General features: G+C 39.3%; 1 protein-coding gene across 4 annotated transcripts; it reads right to left on the reverse strand.

Moving 5' to 3' along the window:
* Positions 1-2671: 2671 nt before the first annotated feature.
* Positions 2672-7638, reverse strand: EMB3123 (PPR containing protein). 4 transcript variants are annotated; one of them, XM_077383389.1, is made up of 3 exons: positions 6817-7638; positions 6340-6494; positions 2672-2885 (listed from the first exon to the last, which is right to left on the reverse strand). In XM_077383389.1, the coding sequence occupies exon 1, from the start codon at positions 7572-7574 to the stop codon at positions 6891-6893; it is 684 nt and encodes a 227-aa protein (XP_077239504.1). In that variant the 5' UTR covers positions 7575-7638; the 3' UTR covers positions 2672-2885; positions 6340-6494; positions 6817-6890. The 4 variants fall into 4 exon arrangements, with proteins under 4 accessions (XP_077239504.1, XP_077239502.1, XP_077239503.1 ...); XM_077383388.1 differs by lacking the exon at positions 2672-2885 and adding an exon at positions 2893-3038; XM_077383387.1 differs by lacking the exon at positions 6340-6494.
* Positions 7639-16794: the final 9156 nt, after the last annotated feature.

Raw genomic sequence — 16794 nt, forward strand, 5'->3', positions numbered from 1 at the left:
TCAAGAAGGCTGGATTTAATGTTGAAAGGGCCGGATCTGGTTAGGGTTGATGGAGAAAGTGGGTGGGGGAGTCGTCGGAGGCTGTGGAAGGAGCCGAAGTAACAAAAAAGGGCGGCCGGATTCAGGAAAAAAGGAGGAGGTTGGATGTAGAGGTGAGGGAGGTTGTGGACGGCGGCAATGAGACGCATTAGTAGCCATGTAGGGTTAGGGTTTGAAGGAGGAGGAGGAGGGGAGTATTAGGTTGTTAGGGTTAAGGTTGAAGAGGGAAGGAGGGGAGTATCGGTTTGGAGATTAGGGTTTGAAGGGGGAAGGATGAGGGGAGTATCATAGTCGTTAGGGCTAGGGTGTGGAGATTAGGGTTTGAATGGGGAAGGATGAGGAGGGTTAGGGTTTGGAGATTAGAGTTTGAAGGGGGAAGGGTGATGGGAGTATTATAGTTATGGTTAAGGCTTGGAGTATACTTTCGGACGGGATCTGAATAATTTGATTCTAGTGGGGAGGAGGATTCTGATTTTTGGGTTAGTGGAAGTAGGTTTTGGAGAGGATGGTGGATGGATTTGATATATTTTTAATGGCCTCCACCAACAACCACCACCGAACACCGGCGGCTCCCCATTAAAAATGAGGCCACTGGAGATCGGATGATGATGTTTGGTGGTTGGCTATCGTGCACGGTTAGGAGGGACACAATAGCTCTGAGCATTGGAGCAGGATTTTTGAAAATCAAATTCGCCAGCTGGATTTTGGTGGAGAAATCGGTGTGACATGGCAGGTCACGATCTTCACTTGGTGGGCCCCACAAATATGGCACTTTTTGCTGGATTCGATTCAATTGAGGCTATTGGGTAATAAAGGGTCGTGGATTTTTCTTTTGGACCAAAGAGAATGCTCATAGGCAATTCATAGTATGTAAATCTAATGAGACTACTGGTCCCCACTATAAATTTTGCTGGTATGAATATATTTGTCAATTTAAAAAAAAACTGAAATCTTTTTTGTTTTTTTTGTTTTGTTATCAAACTCTCAACCTCAAACTTGGAGCATACAGTGCTGTCTGACTCAGATACTGGCCCAACTCTTTGAAAGTCCGGACATTGTTGCTGTTGAGTGAATATACATCTTCATATTACTTTCAAACTACATTTTCTGACCTGCTTAATGACTGTTCTTCATGGAGATAGCAACCTGATCCTTGGTTTGGCTTACCATCCTTCGTTCATGTCGAGAACAGCCACAATATGTGGGTATATATAGTTACCAGAAATGGGATGAGGACAAGTCCCATTGAAAGTTTCTGACACATCATTAATTTTAGGGCATGTTTGGCAACCATGAAAAAAGATTTCATGGAATCTTCTGTTTACCTATCTTGGGAGAAGGGCAGGAGAGGCTTTGGAGGATGAGAGTGAGGAGAGGGGGCTAAAAACAGGGAAAAGAAAAACCCTATCTAAATCTAAATCAGTTTTGTTTTCCCTGTTGACTCTCATCACTCTTGTCCTCATGTCTCCTTCCCTCACTAAACCCCTCTCATGTTGGGTAAACAAAAGATTCCATGAACTTTATTTTCATGGTTGTCAAACACGCCTTAAAGGCCATGTTTGGCAGAGTGGGGGATATTAAGAGACTTGAGATCGAATGGGAGAGGAGAGGAGAGGAGAGGAGAGGAGAAGAGAAGACGCGACTAAAAGCAGGGGAAACCAAATTGCATTTTGATTAGAGTTTTGTTTTCCTCGTTTTTTCTTCCTTTTCTCACCCTCTCAATCATCCCCTCTAATCTCTCCCACCACCCTCGCTGTCTCCCTGGCCCTCTCACCATTTGATAAACTAAAATTCCATGGAAAAAGATTCATTGGGGACAAACATGGTGTTAGTATTTTTTGGAAAGGCAGGAAACGGTTTCAAGTATATTGGTTGTTTCTGAGATTCGCCAGGAATTTTAAAAGTTGACATTACTGTATCACCTATGAATTTCTTCTCTGAAAAAAAAAAAAGACAATTCATTCAAAGAAGAAAAACTACCTCCAAGAGGTGGGGAAGATGGACTAATAGCCAAACTTGGCTTAACTCAATTATATCTGCAAACACTCGTGCCAATAAGAAGAAAAATAGATCTCTCCATTACAAAAACTAATCAATTGCAACGTAAAAAGCCTAACAGTAGAGTTTGTAGAAAGACAAGCCACAGCAATAAATTACAGTAAAAATATCTCACGAGTCACGTCACCTTCTCCAATTGCAATCGTTTGGTATCTGTTGCATCTCTGTAAAGAGCTCTTCATATAAAATAGCAACCAAATGAATCAATAATACGAAGCTCATGTGTTGGGGAAGATGAATGATTCCTTGAGCTGGGGGGAAACTAGTCTGAATGATGAATAGATTGGGGATAACGTTGGCAGGAGACCTTGGACAGATGGGATGAGTAATTTGCTTGGTTTCAGTCCATTGGGCTAGGGATAAAAGATTGGGCATCAACATAAGGACCTGAAGAACTTGAAGGCATTGGTGTTTGCCTATCCAGATGGATATAAATATCAAAGGGAATAGCTCCGTCTAACTTGCCACCTTGGATGTTAAGTTCATGACTCCTCCCATGCGAGGGATATACTACTGCTTGAAAAAGCTTAGTAGTACTCATTAGTTAACAAAATGTGTTAAGAAGAGCCAACCAAACGAGAAGAAACACCATTTGCAATTAAATTACATATTGAGTTCATAAACATGATACATGATTACATAGATTACATGACTGGAGATTTAGCTCCGAGAAACGCCACTTAACTCGCCGTGAATTGAACACAACCAGCATATCCTGGAATACTTATAACACTTGCTACACTATAGTCCATGGGCTCGGGATTAGGTTGCAAGGTTGCTCTTCTACCCTGTAAGCAAGATGAAACAATAGAAAAGTCAAACTCTTCATTATATGAGTTCCCTTAGGCACACATCATAAGTATTGAAGTTGAGCCTCTGCTCAAGTAGTGATGCCCTCAAGCATGCAGCAGTGGTGTCAGGAATTCAAATTTCATCATTACCTACCAAAAATATGATAAATAAGCAGTTAATCGTAGGTTAAAACCAAATAAGCATATCAAACTCAATGATAGATTAAGCATATTATACTCAATGATAGATTACATACCACAGATGAAACTGCATGAGGAAAAAGCAAGGATCATCACAACAAAAAAGTATTTTGATGTTCAGTTATGGTCCATGCAAGTAAGGGCACGTTTGGCTACCATGAATTTTTTTTTTTTCCTCGAATATTAGCTTACCCAATGGTGAGGGAGGGTGGGAGAGGGATAGACATGAGAGTGACTGAGTAAGGAGAGGGTAAGAAAACCTGAAAAATAAGGAAACAAATATCTACCCAAAATATGATCGATTTTTTTCCTTGTTTTCTAGCCACGTCTCACCCTCTAATCGCTGGTACCCTCTCAACTCTCTCCTTCTCCCATCCGCACTACCCCTCTCTTACCACTTGAAAAACTAATTTATCATGAAAAAAAGAATTCACGGTGGCCAAGCATGGCCCTAAAAACATATGACCATCTAAAGAATAAGAACATAACTTGTCAAATCGGTTCTTCTTCTGGATTGAAACATTTTGGTGTCCCACCTATTCTGGCATTCCATTTTGGAAAAGGCGTGACAAAACAATAAAGAAATTCAAAGCTTCAAAATTGGAACAAAAAGTAGAAAAAGATGAGAAGAACAAGCATCATGCCTTGTCTTGTTTATGAGCAAATAAAAAACAATGTCATTAAAAGAAACAAAAAATAAACAGGAAGAACATCAAGATAGAGATTACCCCACGAACAACTCATAACTAGGCGCCCCCATAGCTAGGGCATCTGTCACATCATTACCTATGATAGGAATATGAGAAAACCTTCATCTAAAACAAAAGAATGAGGAATATGAAACGAAGATACATCAACGTTCCTAAACTTTCCCTTATGCTCTGTTTGGTTGCTTGGAGTTGGCTGGGAGATTAGGAGAAGAAAAAGTCAAAGGGAAGGGAACTAGACAAGCATGGAGATGGGGAGAAGATTACAGGAAGATTCCTCATTCTGATTTTTGTTTTCGTTGGTAAGTAGTGTTTGGTTGCGTGGCAATCCGTGAGAAGATTAGCGGAAGATGTAGGAGTGTCATTACCAAAATAGAGGGTTGAAGAGAGAGAGAAAAGGAATAGAGAGAAAGAGAGAAAAGATAATAAGACAAGAATCCTCTGTTTCACAAAAATAAGACAAGAATCCTCTCCCAATCTTCTCCCCAAATTCCACCAAAAAGGAGAAAGAGGGGGAAACATTGCCGCCACATAGAAAAAAAAGCTAATAATGATGTCTGGAAGTTGTCTTGTGGTCAAAGGGCCAAACGTGCTTTGGGTAGATGTCGGGACGATCAACGACGTTTGAAACGCTGCTAATCTTCCCCCGTTAGCAACTAAACAGAGCTTTAGCTCACTAATGTAGAAATCTCCTAGGGTCATCAATCTTTCGTACTGCCCAACCAATCGCATTCATTAAGTCACCTTCTACCCAAAGCTTAGCTGCCCAAATCCACCCATAATGATTAAAGCTCTACCTTCTGCCTCATTAGAGTTGGAGATGTCGATCAGACCCAAGCCAAGATATCTCACCTAGTTCATCTCCAAACTTCCCCTCCAATAGTTGTTGTACCAGGGTTCCAAGGGACAACCATCGAAGTTAAATTTAATAACTTGAGCTAGTGGATGAATCCATCTTGCCTTCTTCTCAACATTCCTTGATGACCACCTTCCAATTTCAACAGAAATCTTGACTAGGTATCCCCAAAAAAAAACTTTTCGTTCAAGAGGCCAATCAACTAGTAGGACCTTAATATTAAGGGTGATATTAAAGGTCTCCAACTTGTTTCAAAGATTTATTGGATCCAAATGGCCTCACCGCAAATGGACTTATACATCCTAAAGCACTCTGCCATTGTTCCCAAGGTTTCTATAACTCTACCTTATAGAGGATTACCAATTGACTTAGGCAAAATCCATAGAACCCCAAAACATTTGAGGAACACTAATTCTGTGAGACCTCTTAGTGTATAAAAACATGATCAATTGATTTACCCTCCTCTTTGCAAAGCACAATCCATCAACAAGGCGTGCTTTCTTTCTTTTTTTGAGTCAACCAAACATTTTGGTCTTGACAACAGAGCCATCCAATAGAAGCCTGGGATCCTTGGGATGACAAGAGCCTTTAAGATCTAAACCGAATTCCACCTAGATGTGTCCTCTTTCCGAAAAAAAAAAAAATTAAATAAAGATTTCACCAGTGAAGGTACCTTGGACCTTTTGCTGCCTAAAATCTTTTCTCGACTTCTACTTCTGACACATAGTAGTCCTCCAAAAGAGCGAGAAGATTAAGAACATCATAGAATTCATCATCCTTAAGGGCATTTTTGGCAACATTGAAAAAAATCATGGAATCTTCCTTTATCTAATCGTGAGAGGGATAGGAAGGGTGGGGGAAGGATTTAAGATGGAGAGAGGAAGGCATGAGGGCTGGAAATTGGGTAAAAAATTCATCAAAGTTGCGTACTTTTGTCTCTATTTTTTAGAGAATTCTCACGCCGCCTTCACTCCCCCCTCTTAAGTCTCTCCCTCTCCTGCCCCTTTCTCGCAACTGGCCTATTCCATGGAATACATTTGCATAGTTTCCAAACATACCCTATGGCTCCTATGCTCCAACTCACTCATAGCATTCCAAGACTCAAACCTTTGTCTTGGAGTCCTATACGGGCATGGCAAACTCGGACGTTACTAACCAAACATCTTCCCATAACATTGTGCCCTCCTCCCCTCCCATCTTAAACCAAAACCTGAATTGAACTCATCTCTGACTTGACAAATGGACTTTGAAGGCCACGAGATTTGACCTATACCTTTCCATAACCCTCCCCCCAACCCCACTCCCCATAATCTTCCCCCAAAGACCTTATCATTTATTCGCATACATGCACACCACTTTCCCAAAAGCACCTTATTCGCAAGCACCAGATTTCCCAAGATGGACCCCTTTTTTTAGATCTACAAACCTCCTCCTAATTCACTAAGTGTTTAAAAAATTTCCTTCCACCTACCTTCCTATAAAAATGCCTTCGCAATCTCTCCAATCTATTTGCAATCTCCTTATAAATCCTAAATAAAGAAAATAAATAGGCAAATTAGACAATGTTGCCTTTATAAGCATTAGTCTACCTCCGAAGGAGAGAGATTGTTTTCTCCACCATGCTAACGTTTTTACATCCTCTACAAAAGTGAAAAGATAATACAAGAATAGGTTGTGGAATAACTACCTAATGCAACATTAAACTCATTCTTTCTCCAAGGATATCCCACAAGGCTACTATTGCCTAGTGTCATGGGCCTTCAGTCTAAGGACGAAGTCCGTGCGGCACTTGCGTGGTCTCGCGAAAAGCAAGTAAGCCTAGCAAGGTTGTAAGGGTCAAACCTACAAAGCAAGTACAAGAAGGAAGGCTAAGCTCATAAGCACAAAAGAGACAATCTGGCATAAAGAGGCAAACAGTTAGTTTTATTGCTGAATCTCAGAGAAGTTACAATAGGACAGTGCAATAACATCTATCCTGAAATTATTTGGATAGCCAAGAGATTTTTTTTTTTTCCATTCAAGTATTTCTATATCCGAACTCAAATACTTATAATAATTGTATTGAGAATATATCAGACCAGGAATTCGCAAAAAATCCACTAGTAGGAAACCTATTTGAACTTAACCATAATCATCAAAACACGAATTAGCAAGAAGAGCTTACCCAACTCTCCTCAAGTAATCAATTCATGTATAAGGGCGCCCCAAGAAGAAAATCAGAATATACATTTCCCTCGGTCATGAAAATGTTGCAAAATCCCTCTCAACCTCATCAGCAACATCCACTTCTCCTAACCTTCTAAGCCCTCTGTTCAAAACCCTAAACATAAACTCATCCATAACACAACTCCCTCTCTTCATCAACCCATAAATCTCAGCCACCCCCTTCCCACGGTCGGCCGCAATCAACGCCTTGATAAGCCTACCCAGCCCATAATTATCACCACCATAGAATCCCTCCTCCACCAAATCAGACACCAACTCATCAATCTCAGCCATCAATTTGTTCCTGGCTAGGGCAGAGATTATCTCAGCATAGAGAGAGTAATCGGTCTTGTACCAGGATTCGAGACGGACGGCGGAGAATACGTGGAGGGCGAGGTGGCATTGGTTTTGGCGGAGGAGTTCGCGGAGGGAGGCGAGGAGGTCGGGTTTGATGAGGCGGGATAGGGTTTTGGAGAGAGTGAGGTGGATTGACGAGGAGGGGTTTGGTGATTTGGATGCGCGTTTTAGGGTTTGGATGGCGAGTATGGCTTCGGTGCTTAGGGTTCGGCCTCGGACTAGAGGGCCTCGGTTGTTTCTAGGGCCGCATGAAATGAAGGGGAGGTTGGTCTTGGTGGGGGGTTTTGAGGGGGGGAAGAAGAGGGAGGAGAGGAGAGGAGGTGGATAGGGTGGAGAGAGGATGAGAGATGAAGAAGCCATGGATTTTGGTTTTCAGATAGAATGAAAGAGGGAGATACTTGCAAAGTTGCAATGGAGGTTTTATAGTAGTATTTAAAAGTTAGAACAGGGCAGTTCTCTTGGAGACTAGTGGAAGTAGGAGTGTCATTACCAAAAAAAAAAGAGAGCGGAGAGAAAAGACCCTACCACTCTTCTTCTACAAAAAGATTTAAAGGATTTGCTAGCGTCCATCGCAAAAGGCATTTCACAGATGGCATGTTGCATGTAAGAGCAGCACATCATGACTGAAGACAAAATCTGCTGAAAAGTGAGCCGGTGTGGCTGCTCTCACATGCAACAGCCCATCCACGAATAAGAAATCTGCATTCATTGGCATTTGAAGTTCCAATGAGTGACTGAGTCTTTGAGCAAGCAAAAAAGTGCGGCCCACTCTATAGGATGATCCAAACTATCCATTTGTTTTCAAGACCTTTTATAGATCAAAGGTTTGGGATCATCCTATGGAAATGATTTTTGGGGCACGAAGTGCGGCCCAACAAATGGACGGTTTAGATCATCCTATGGACATAACATACCTTTTGAAAAATACGGGTTTATACGGCCACTAATCTATAGAAGTTTCCATAATGTGTAGTCCCTTTATAGATCAAAGGGTTAGGATCAACCTATGAAAATGATTTTTGGGGCACAAAGTGTAGCCCACCGTTGGATGCTATGAATCATCCTATGGAGTGGACCATACCGCACTTTTTGAAAAATAACAGTTTAAATGACCACAAATCATATAAAATCACCAGCTGACTTGTTTTTCTTCTTATTGTTTTCTTTTTATGACATTCTAGGTTATGATTTGAGAGGAATGCCTGTGGGAAGAATCACCATTAGAGCACGTGGGCCCGCAGTTGATTGATCTGAACTGTTTATTCCAAAGGCCTTCCTTTGGATCTCCTTCAGATTTGGTTCCCTTTGTCATGATCACGATCGATTCAGATTTTTATTATCGATCTCAAATTGGACCATCCATCACAATGTCTTAGATCCTACTCGACAAGTGATCCGTGCAGAATTTTGGAAGGGGATTTGCTAGCGTCCTTTGCAGAAGGCATTTCACAGATGCTCCGTCGCATGTCAGAGCAGCCACCTCGTGAATGACGACAAAGTATTCTGAAAAGTGAGCCTCTTTGACTACTTTGACATGTGACAAAGCATCTGTAGAATGCCTTTTGCAATGGACGCTAGCATATCCCTTTTGGAGGATATCTATCTAATATAAGGGAATTGCTAGGTCCATCGCAAAAGGCATTTCGCGGCTGGTCTGCTGCATGTCAGACCATCCACCTCGTTAATGGAGACAAAACGTGGCTGGTATGTTGACAGTAAATCCATGTGGCAAAAGTATTTTGAAATTAATAAAAAAAATAGAAATTCCTTTGTATTCCTAAATATTTGCCACTTAGATCTCTTATAATTAGCAAGTACTCTTGGATTCTTTAATTAGAATTCTCTTTCTCTCCTCAAAACCCCAATAAACCTGTTTAGAAAGTGGAAACTAATCGTTTACAATATGAAGTTATGAACTCTATCCATGCTAATAGAAATTCCTCCCCTTCATTCGCAATTTTTTCCCTTTTATCTTCATCAACATATGCCAACATACAAGCCACCTTTTGGGAAAGTGGCTGGTATAGTCCAATTATATTTTTAATCATTAAAATTTTCTTTTAACTCAGGGCACTCCAGCTCCCAACTAGCCTGTTACCCTTTGCCGACACGGCCGATTCCTCGTAGACTTATTACGGTAGATCATACCGCCTAGGGACTCTATCCATGAAAAGAACCAACAAAATATGAGTGAGTATAGTCCAATTACATTTTTAATCATTAAAATTTTCTTTTAACTCAGGGCACTCCAGCTCCCAACTAGCTTCTTACCCTTTGCTGACATGACCGATTCCTCGTGGACTTATTACGGTAGATCATACCGCCTAGGGACTCTTGATCTCCGTAGGATTTCGACATCAACTAGGGGTTGCGCGATTCTCCCAAGTTGTATATCTTTAATTACGGGGATAACTCAATGGCTTCCCATCACCCTTCCCTATTTCCTTTTTGGATAGTTTCTATATTTCCATACAGCTTCCAATTTATTCCATGTGATTGAAAAATGCAAATAACTTGATAATTCTCCAATGGAAATCAGATGTCGTTCCAAGCATATGATATAGGAAATTAAAATTCATTTAATTAGAAAACAATAAAATTTAGAATACTTCACCATCCTTATTATTGCAGAAACTGAAAATCATACAAGCACAGTTAGCTATCACCTGCCTTTGAACTTACGAACAGCGGGGGATAGAACAGCCTTTACAATGAAATGAAGTGTGATAATCCTGAAGTAAAACAATGCTAAATTAGCCAAGGTTCAGGTTTCAAAGTCGCACACGACAAGTCCTATGTTTACCCTGTTTTTGGGTGTCCTCACTACTAACTCTTAACACTACTCAAGCTGCCCTGTTTTGGGCATAAAATACTCACCCAATCATTATGCTGCTGCCTTGGTTTTTGGGGTACAAAATCACCTACATCATAACACTATACTGTTGCCCGGATTTGGGCACCAAACACACATGCATTATATGCCACTGCTGCTGCCCTGTTTAGGCACAACGATAGCGACACAAACACTCACTATGGCTGCCCTGTTGTGGGCAGGAAGACGCACACATGAAAACACTATTGCTCCCCTGTTTTTGGGCAGGAAAATACACAAAACAAACACTATATTGCTGTCCCGCTTTGAAACACAAAAGACACACTACAAACCATTATGTTGCTGTCCTGTTTTGGGACGGAAAATACATGACAAAACATTATTACGCTGCCCTGTTTAATGTTCCCGATACCATCACAAAAATGGTCCCAAATCTGGACAATTTCGTGCCTCCAGAATACATGCAGAAATAGTCCCAGATCTGACCATATTCGGGACCTAAAATTCACTCATGTGAGAGTCTCAACACTCTCCTATTTTGGTCTCAAACGCACACATGTGCAGACTTAACTTTGTCCACTATAGACCTAAATACACAGATACGCATATATAAGTATCATCATTTTTTTTATATACTTTAACTATTGCATTTCTTATTAATAAAAATATTCATACATATACTTCGAAATCAACAGTGCACAAAAAAATTGTTGACTTTTTCTAAGTATACTAATACTGCCAAATTTTGGATTAATAAGGTATACATAAACACACTTTTGAAATCAATAGTACACATCCATGAAAATTATATATATATATATATATATATATATATATATATATATATATATATATATATTTGCTTAACACAAATACACCAATGTACACTTACATACATAGAAATCTTTGATTTTGTAAATATTATACACTATCAAATTTTTGGATTTATGAGAATAAATATATATATATATATATATATATATATATATAAAATTTTTAAATCAGCGGTGAACATAAAAATCATTGGTTTTCTGCATACCCCTTTAACTGCTAAATTTTAGATAAAAATGCGTATATACATACTGAAATCAACCGTATATACAATATCATTTCTTTTAAAGGGATGCACATTAACTGATGAAATCTTTTAGTTAATACCAATATGAATAGGTACGCCAAAAATCAACAGTACAATCATACGAAGTTTCATTTTTTTTTAGTGCATCACTAACTATCGAAAATCTTTGATATATATATATATATATATATATATATATATATATAGAGAGAGAGAGAGAGAGAGAGAGAGAGAGAGAGGAAAAGGATTGTACGCTCGAGCGTACCAAGCTTATGGTACGCCCGAGTGCCCAATCACATGGATCCCACATTTTTTGTGGTGATCCAAAGCATTCATTTGCAAGGCCCTATCATAGATAGGGTGTGTACCAAAAATCAGCTCCATTGAATCATCCTAACCCCTCCTAAAGTGGAGGGCAAAAATGGGCAGATTTGTGGACAAACAGTGTCTGTCCATTTTGACCTCCACAAATGGATGGGTTAGGATGATCCTATGGAGCTGATTTTTGGTACACACCCCATCTATGTAAGGGCCTTTCAAATGAATGCTTTGGATCATCCTAACAAAGTGGGCCCACATGTGATTGGGCACTCGAGTGTACCATAAGCTTGGTACACTCGAGCGTACAATCATTTTCCTCATATATATATATAGACACACACACACACACACACTCACACACATATATTTTAAAAAAAATCGTGAGTAGGCCATTTATGTAAGTGAAACTCACGCCCTAGAACTGATGAAGATCATGGTTTTAAAAACCTTACGTACACATATTAACAAGATGGTAAAGGAGTACTTACTTGTTTTGATAGGGTAGCACAGATGAAAATTGGATCTAATCTCACTTTTCTTCACCTTCTATTTGTTCTGTTTTAAAACTCCAACAAAAAAAACCAATTTTTAACCACACCCGTGGGCGTGCAACTGTGGGAAGGGTTATATATATACCCTAAAAACAAAAATGTGAATAGTGTTTTTTTGAAATTTAAATTAGTTAGTTGAGTTATTTTCTCAACTAAAAGATAAAGGGTAGAGTTGTAGTTGATCTTATCTATAAGATAAGTTAGTTATCTTTTTGTGTTGTGTTGTTTCACAAGATTACTATGGATAAAAATCAGATTTTTTTTTATAAAAAGTGGGCCCACACTTCGTATAGAAGTGTGTGCACGTTTTTCCAAGAAGAGGAAATCGTGGATCTCCCTCAAAAATGTATTTTCCATATTTTAAGTGAAATATTCCATGAAATAAAATTTCGAGGAAAGTTTTCTAACTACACTAATAACCCTTGATTTGAAGATCAGAGAATCTAAATTAGTTTAACACTAACACATGGTAAATTCTCTTTAATCGAAGGTTGATCTAAATGATCTCAACCCTTGATCAGATGATCAGATGATCCAATGGTCCAAAATGAAACTTTTTCTAAGGAAAGAAAATGTCAGTCATTACATGCTCTGTCGTAGAGCAGCCACCTCGTGAATCAGGGGCAGAGCCAGGAATTTACACTTGGGGGGGGGGGCTCATGCTATATGTGCCTCCGCCCCAGTCGTGAATGATGAGAAAATCTGCTGAAAAGTGAGCCTCCGTGGCTACTTTGACATGATGACAGAGCATCTGCAAAATGCCTTTTGCGATGGACGGTAGCATATCCCTTCTGGAGGATATCTATCTATCATAAGGGAATTGCTAGGGTCCATCGCAATAGAGCTTTTGTCTCCATTCACGAGGTGGCTGGTCTGACATGCGACGGACCAGCTGCAAAATGCCTTTTGCGATGACCTGCAAATCCCCTATTACAATATAGCAATAAGCCATTTGGGTTATATGGACAACCCAGTGTTTGATACGTACAATCCCCAAGCCCACTATGTTGGCATTATGTGGCAAAAGTATTTTGAAATTTATAAAAAAAAAAAAAAAAACAGAAATTCCTTTGTATTCCTAAATATTTGCCACTTAGATCTCTTATAATTAGCAAGTACTCTTCGATTCTTTAATTAGAATTCTGTTTCTCTCCTCAAAACCCCAATAAACCCGTTTGGAAAGTGGAAACTAATAGTTTACAATATGAAGTTATGAACTCTATTCATGCTAATAGAAATTCCTCCCCTTCATTCCTAATTCTTTCCCTTTTCTTTTCATCAACATTGTTTTCTATACCATGAATTTGCATCCAAATTGTTTTCTATACCATAAACAGACTAAATCACACAAAATAAAAATATGCTACAATGATTTTTTCTTTTCCTCTCAATTCCCCTTTAATCGGATTTTCTTTTTCTAATTAAATTATCTCTCCCTTTCCCCCTCTCTCTCTCTCTCACTTTCTAATTATACTCTTACTCTCATTTCTCTTTAATAAATACTAACCTAAGTAATTTCTAATCAAACTCTCACTAATCACCAGAAAGTTTCTATCTTGCAAAACATTTCCGTCTACTCAATATTCCCCTTTCTTTGACCTTTTTATTTGGAGACATGCTTTTTTCTTTGCGACCCTTACTAGTTTTATATAGGATTTGCTTAGAACTTTCATAGAAAGGCATTTCGCAGCTGGTTGTTGCATGTCAGAGCACCACCTCAGATGATTAAAATTAATAAGACAAAATCTGTTGAAACGTGAGCAAATCCCCTATATAATACAAGATGGGATCCAGTGTAATTTTCTAGAGTATGCACTAGAAAATTTATTATGTATGGAATAAAATTTTGGAAAAATTATTAAAAAAATGCAAAGTTTATGCTAAATTGTGAATAAAAGGTAGATATTTAAATTTTGTAAAAAAAATGGCTGTCAGGTGAGAGAATATGAGTTTTAGGACAAATATACCCCCACTTTCATTTTCCCACCATTTTTTATGCTCTAATCCCTGTGTTTTTTTCAGCTACCCACTTCACGTTTTTCTTTCTTCTTCCCCACCCATCCAACGTGAAAAACACCCAGTGCAACCATTGTCATCCTTTGGAAGCTCCAATCCCATTGTATTTTGTTTAAAAAAAAACACCATGACTTGTGACAAATTTGAACTTGCGTGATAAACATAGCTCCAAGTAGGTCCATGCTCCTCTACTTGAATAGGGTTTAACATTTTATGAAGGTTTTCATATTTTGTTGGGTTTTAACATTTTATGAAGGTTTTCATGTTTTGTTGGGTTTTAACATTTTATGAAGGTTTTCATTGTTTTCATTGTTTTGTGTTGGAAAAAATAGAGAAATTACCCAAGTTGTTCTATGTTGGTTGTATAATTGTTTTCATTGTTTTCTTGGGTTTTAAAAAAAAAGTTAGAACCACCATTTTCTCTGTTAGAAAAAGACTATTACTTGTTTCTACCAAATTTGGTTCGTACTGGTTCCAGGGTAGAAAATGTCGCTCCGTACTGGTTCTGGCATATAAAATGTGGTTCCCCAGTGGTTCCGAGGTATAAAATTTGGTTCCGTACTAGGTTCAAGGGTATAAAATGTGGTTCCCTAGTGGTTCTAGGGTATGAAATGTGATTCCCTAGTGGTTTCGGCGTATAAAATGTGGTTCCCAAGTGGTTCCGAGGTTGAAAATGTGGTTCCCTAGTGATTCCAGGGTATAAAATGTGCTTCCCTAGTGGTTACGAGGTATAAAATGTGGTTCCGTAATGGTTGCGGAGTATTAAATGTGGTTCCCTAGTGGTTCCGGGGTATAAAATGTGGTTCCCTAGTGGTTACGAGGTATAAAATGTGGTTCCGTAGTGGTTGCGGGGTATAAAATGTGTTTCCCTAGTGGTTCCGGGGTATAAAATGTAGTTCCCCAGTGGTTCCGAGGTATAAAATGTGGTTCCGTAGTGGTTCAGGGGTAGACATTTCAAAATAATGAAAGAGGGGCTGTCAGGTCTTGTCAGGGATGGGAAATGACAAGAATACCCTTCTCTTTTAAAAACCATCTTTTTACCCATCTCTCTCTTGTCGGGTCACACGAATACCCTTGTCTTTTAAAAACCTTCTTTTCACCCATCTCTCTCTCTCTCTCTCTCTCTCTCTCTCTACAGGAATTTTATATGTTGCAAACAGTGGGGCTCACTTCAAAGGATGATCCAAACCGTTCATTTGTTGGACCATGACGTATATAGGATGTACCCGCATATCTCCATATGAAGATCCTAACCCTCCATTTTGTACAAGGACTATACACATCCAACTTAACCCCTAATGTTTAAAAAGTTACAAGTAAACCCCCTGTGGTTCAATTTGTATAAGGTAGGCCCCCTCTTTTGAAACACTGTCAATGCTAATGAAGACCCCATACAACCCTCCAAACCCCATACCCGAATCCAAACACTACAAAAAACATAGTGGGCCCACATTGTTTGGATCATCCAAAGCGTTTATTTGATGGGCCTTCACATATATAGAACGCCCATTCTACTGGACTCCATTCGGAAGTCCGAAAATTTGGTCGAAAGTCCGAAAAAAGTTTCAGACTTCCGAATGGAGTCCAGTAGAATGGGGATTGTACTGGACTCCATTCGGAAGTCCAAAATTTTGTTCGGACTTCCGAGTAGGGCTAGCAGCCGATGGTACGTCCTCAAATTGAAGGGTTAGGGTGATCTGATGGAGCTGATTTTTTCGGCACACCCTATATATGTGAGGGCCCATCAAATGAACGCCTTGGATGATCCAAACAATGTGGGCCCACTGTGTACCTCGGAACCACTAGGGAACCACATTTTATACCTTGGAACCACTAGGGAACCACATTTTATACCCCGGAACCACTACGGAACCACATTTTATACCTTGGAACCACTAGGGAACCACATTTAATACCTCGGAACTACTCGGAACCACTCTTGGAACCACTTAACACCTCGGAACAACTATAATATGGTTCCCAAGTGGTTCCGAAGCCTATGTAATAGTTCCAAAAGGTTTAAAACACTAATGATCAATTTCAAAATACTATTAGAATGTTCCAATCCCAAGTAGCACTCTTGAAACCATCATTTAGACTCTTGGAACCACTTAACACCTCGGATCAACTATAATATGGTTCCCAACTGGTTCCGGAACCTATGCAATGGTTCCAAAAGGTTTAAAACACCCATGACCAATTTCATACTATTAGAATGTTCCCATCACAAGTAGCACTCTTGGAACCATAATTTAGACTCTTGGAACCACTTAACACCTCGGAACAACTATAATATGGTTCCCAAGTGATTCTGAATTCTATGTAATGGTTCCAAAAGGTTTAAAACACTCATGATCAGTTTCAAAATATTATTAGAATGTCCCAATAACAAGTAGCACTCTTGGAACCATCATTTAGATTCTTGGAACCACTTAACACCTTGGAACAACTATAATATGGTTCCCAAGTGGTTCCGGAGCCTATGTAATGGTTCCAAAGGTTTAAAACACTCATGATCAGTTTCAAAATACTATTAGAATATCTCAATCACAAGTAGCACTCTTGGAACCATCATTTAGACTCTTTGAACCACTTAACACCTCGGAACAACTATAATATGGTTCCCAAGTGGTTCTGGAGCCTATGTAATAATTCTAAAAGGTTTAAAACATTCATGATCAGTTTTAAAATACTATTAGAATGTCACAATCACAAGTAGCACTCTTGGTACCATAATTTAGACTCTTGGAACCACTTACCTCGGAACAACTATAATATGGT

This window comes from Tasmannia lanceolata, unplaced genomic scaffold, assembly GCF_043159265.1.
Source record: "Tasmannia lanceolata isolate RefF3 unplaced genomic scaffold, GAP_Taslan_0.1 ptg000006l, whole genome shotgun sequence".
NCBI classification, from domain to species: Eukaryota; Viridiplantae; Streptophyta; class Magnoliopsida; order Canellales; family Winteraceae; genus Tasmannia; species Tasmannia lanceolata.

Coding starts and splice junctions, on each gene's coding strand:
- EMB3123 (XM_077383387.1), bottom strand. CDS start 7,574: ATGGCTTCTTCATCTCTCATCCTCTCTCCACCCTATCCACCTCCTCTC.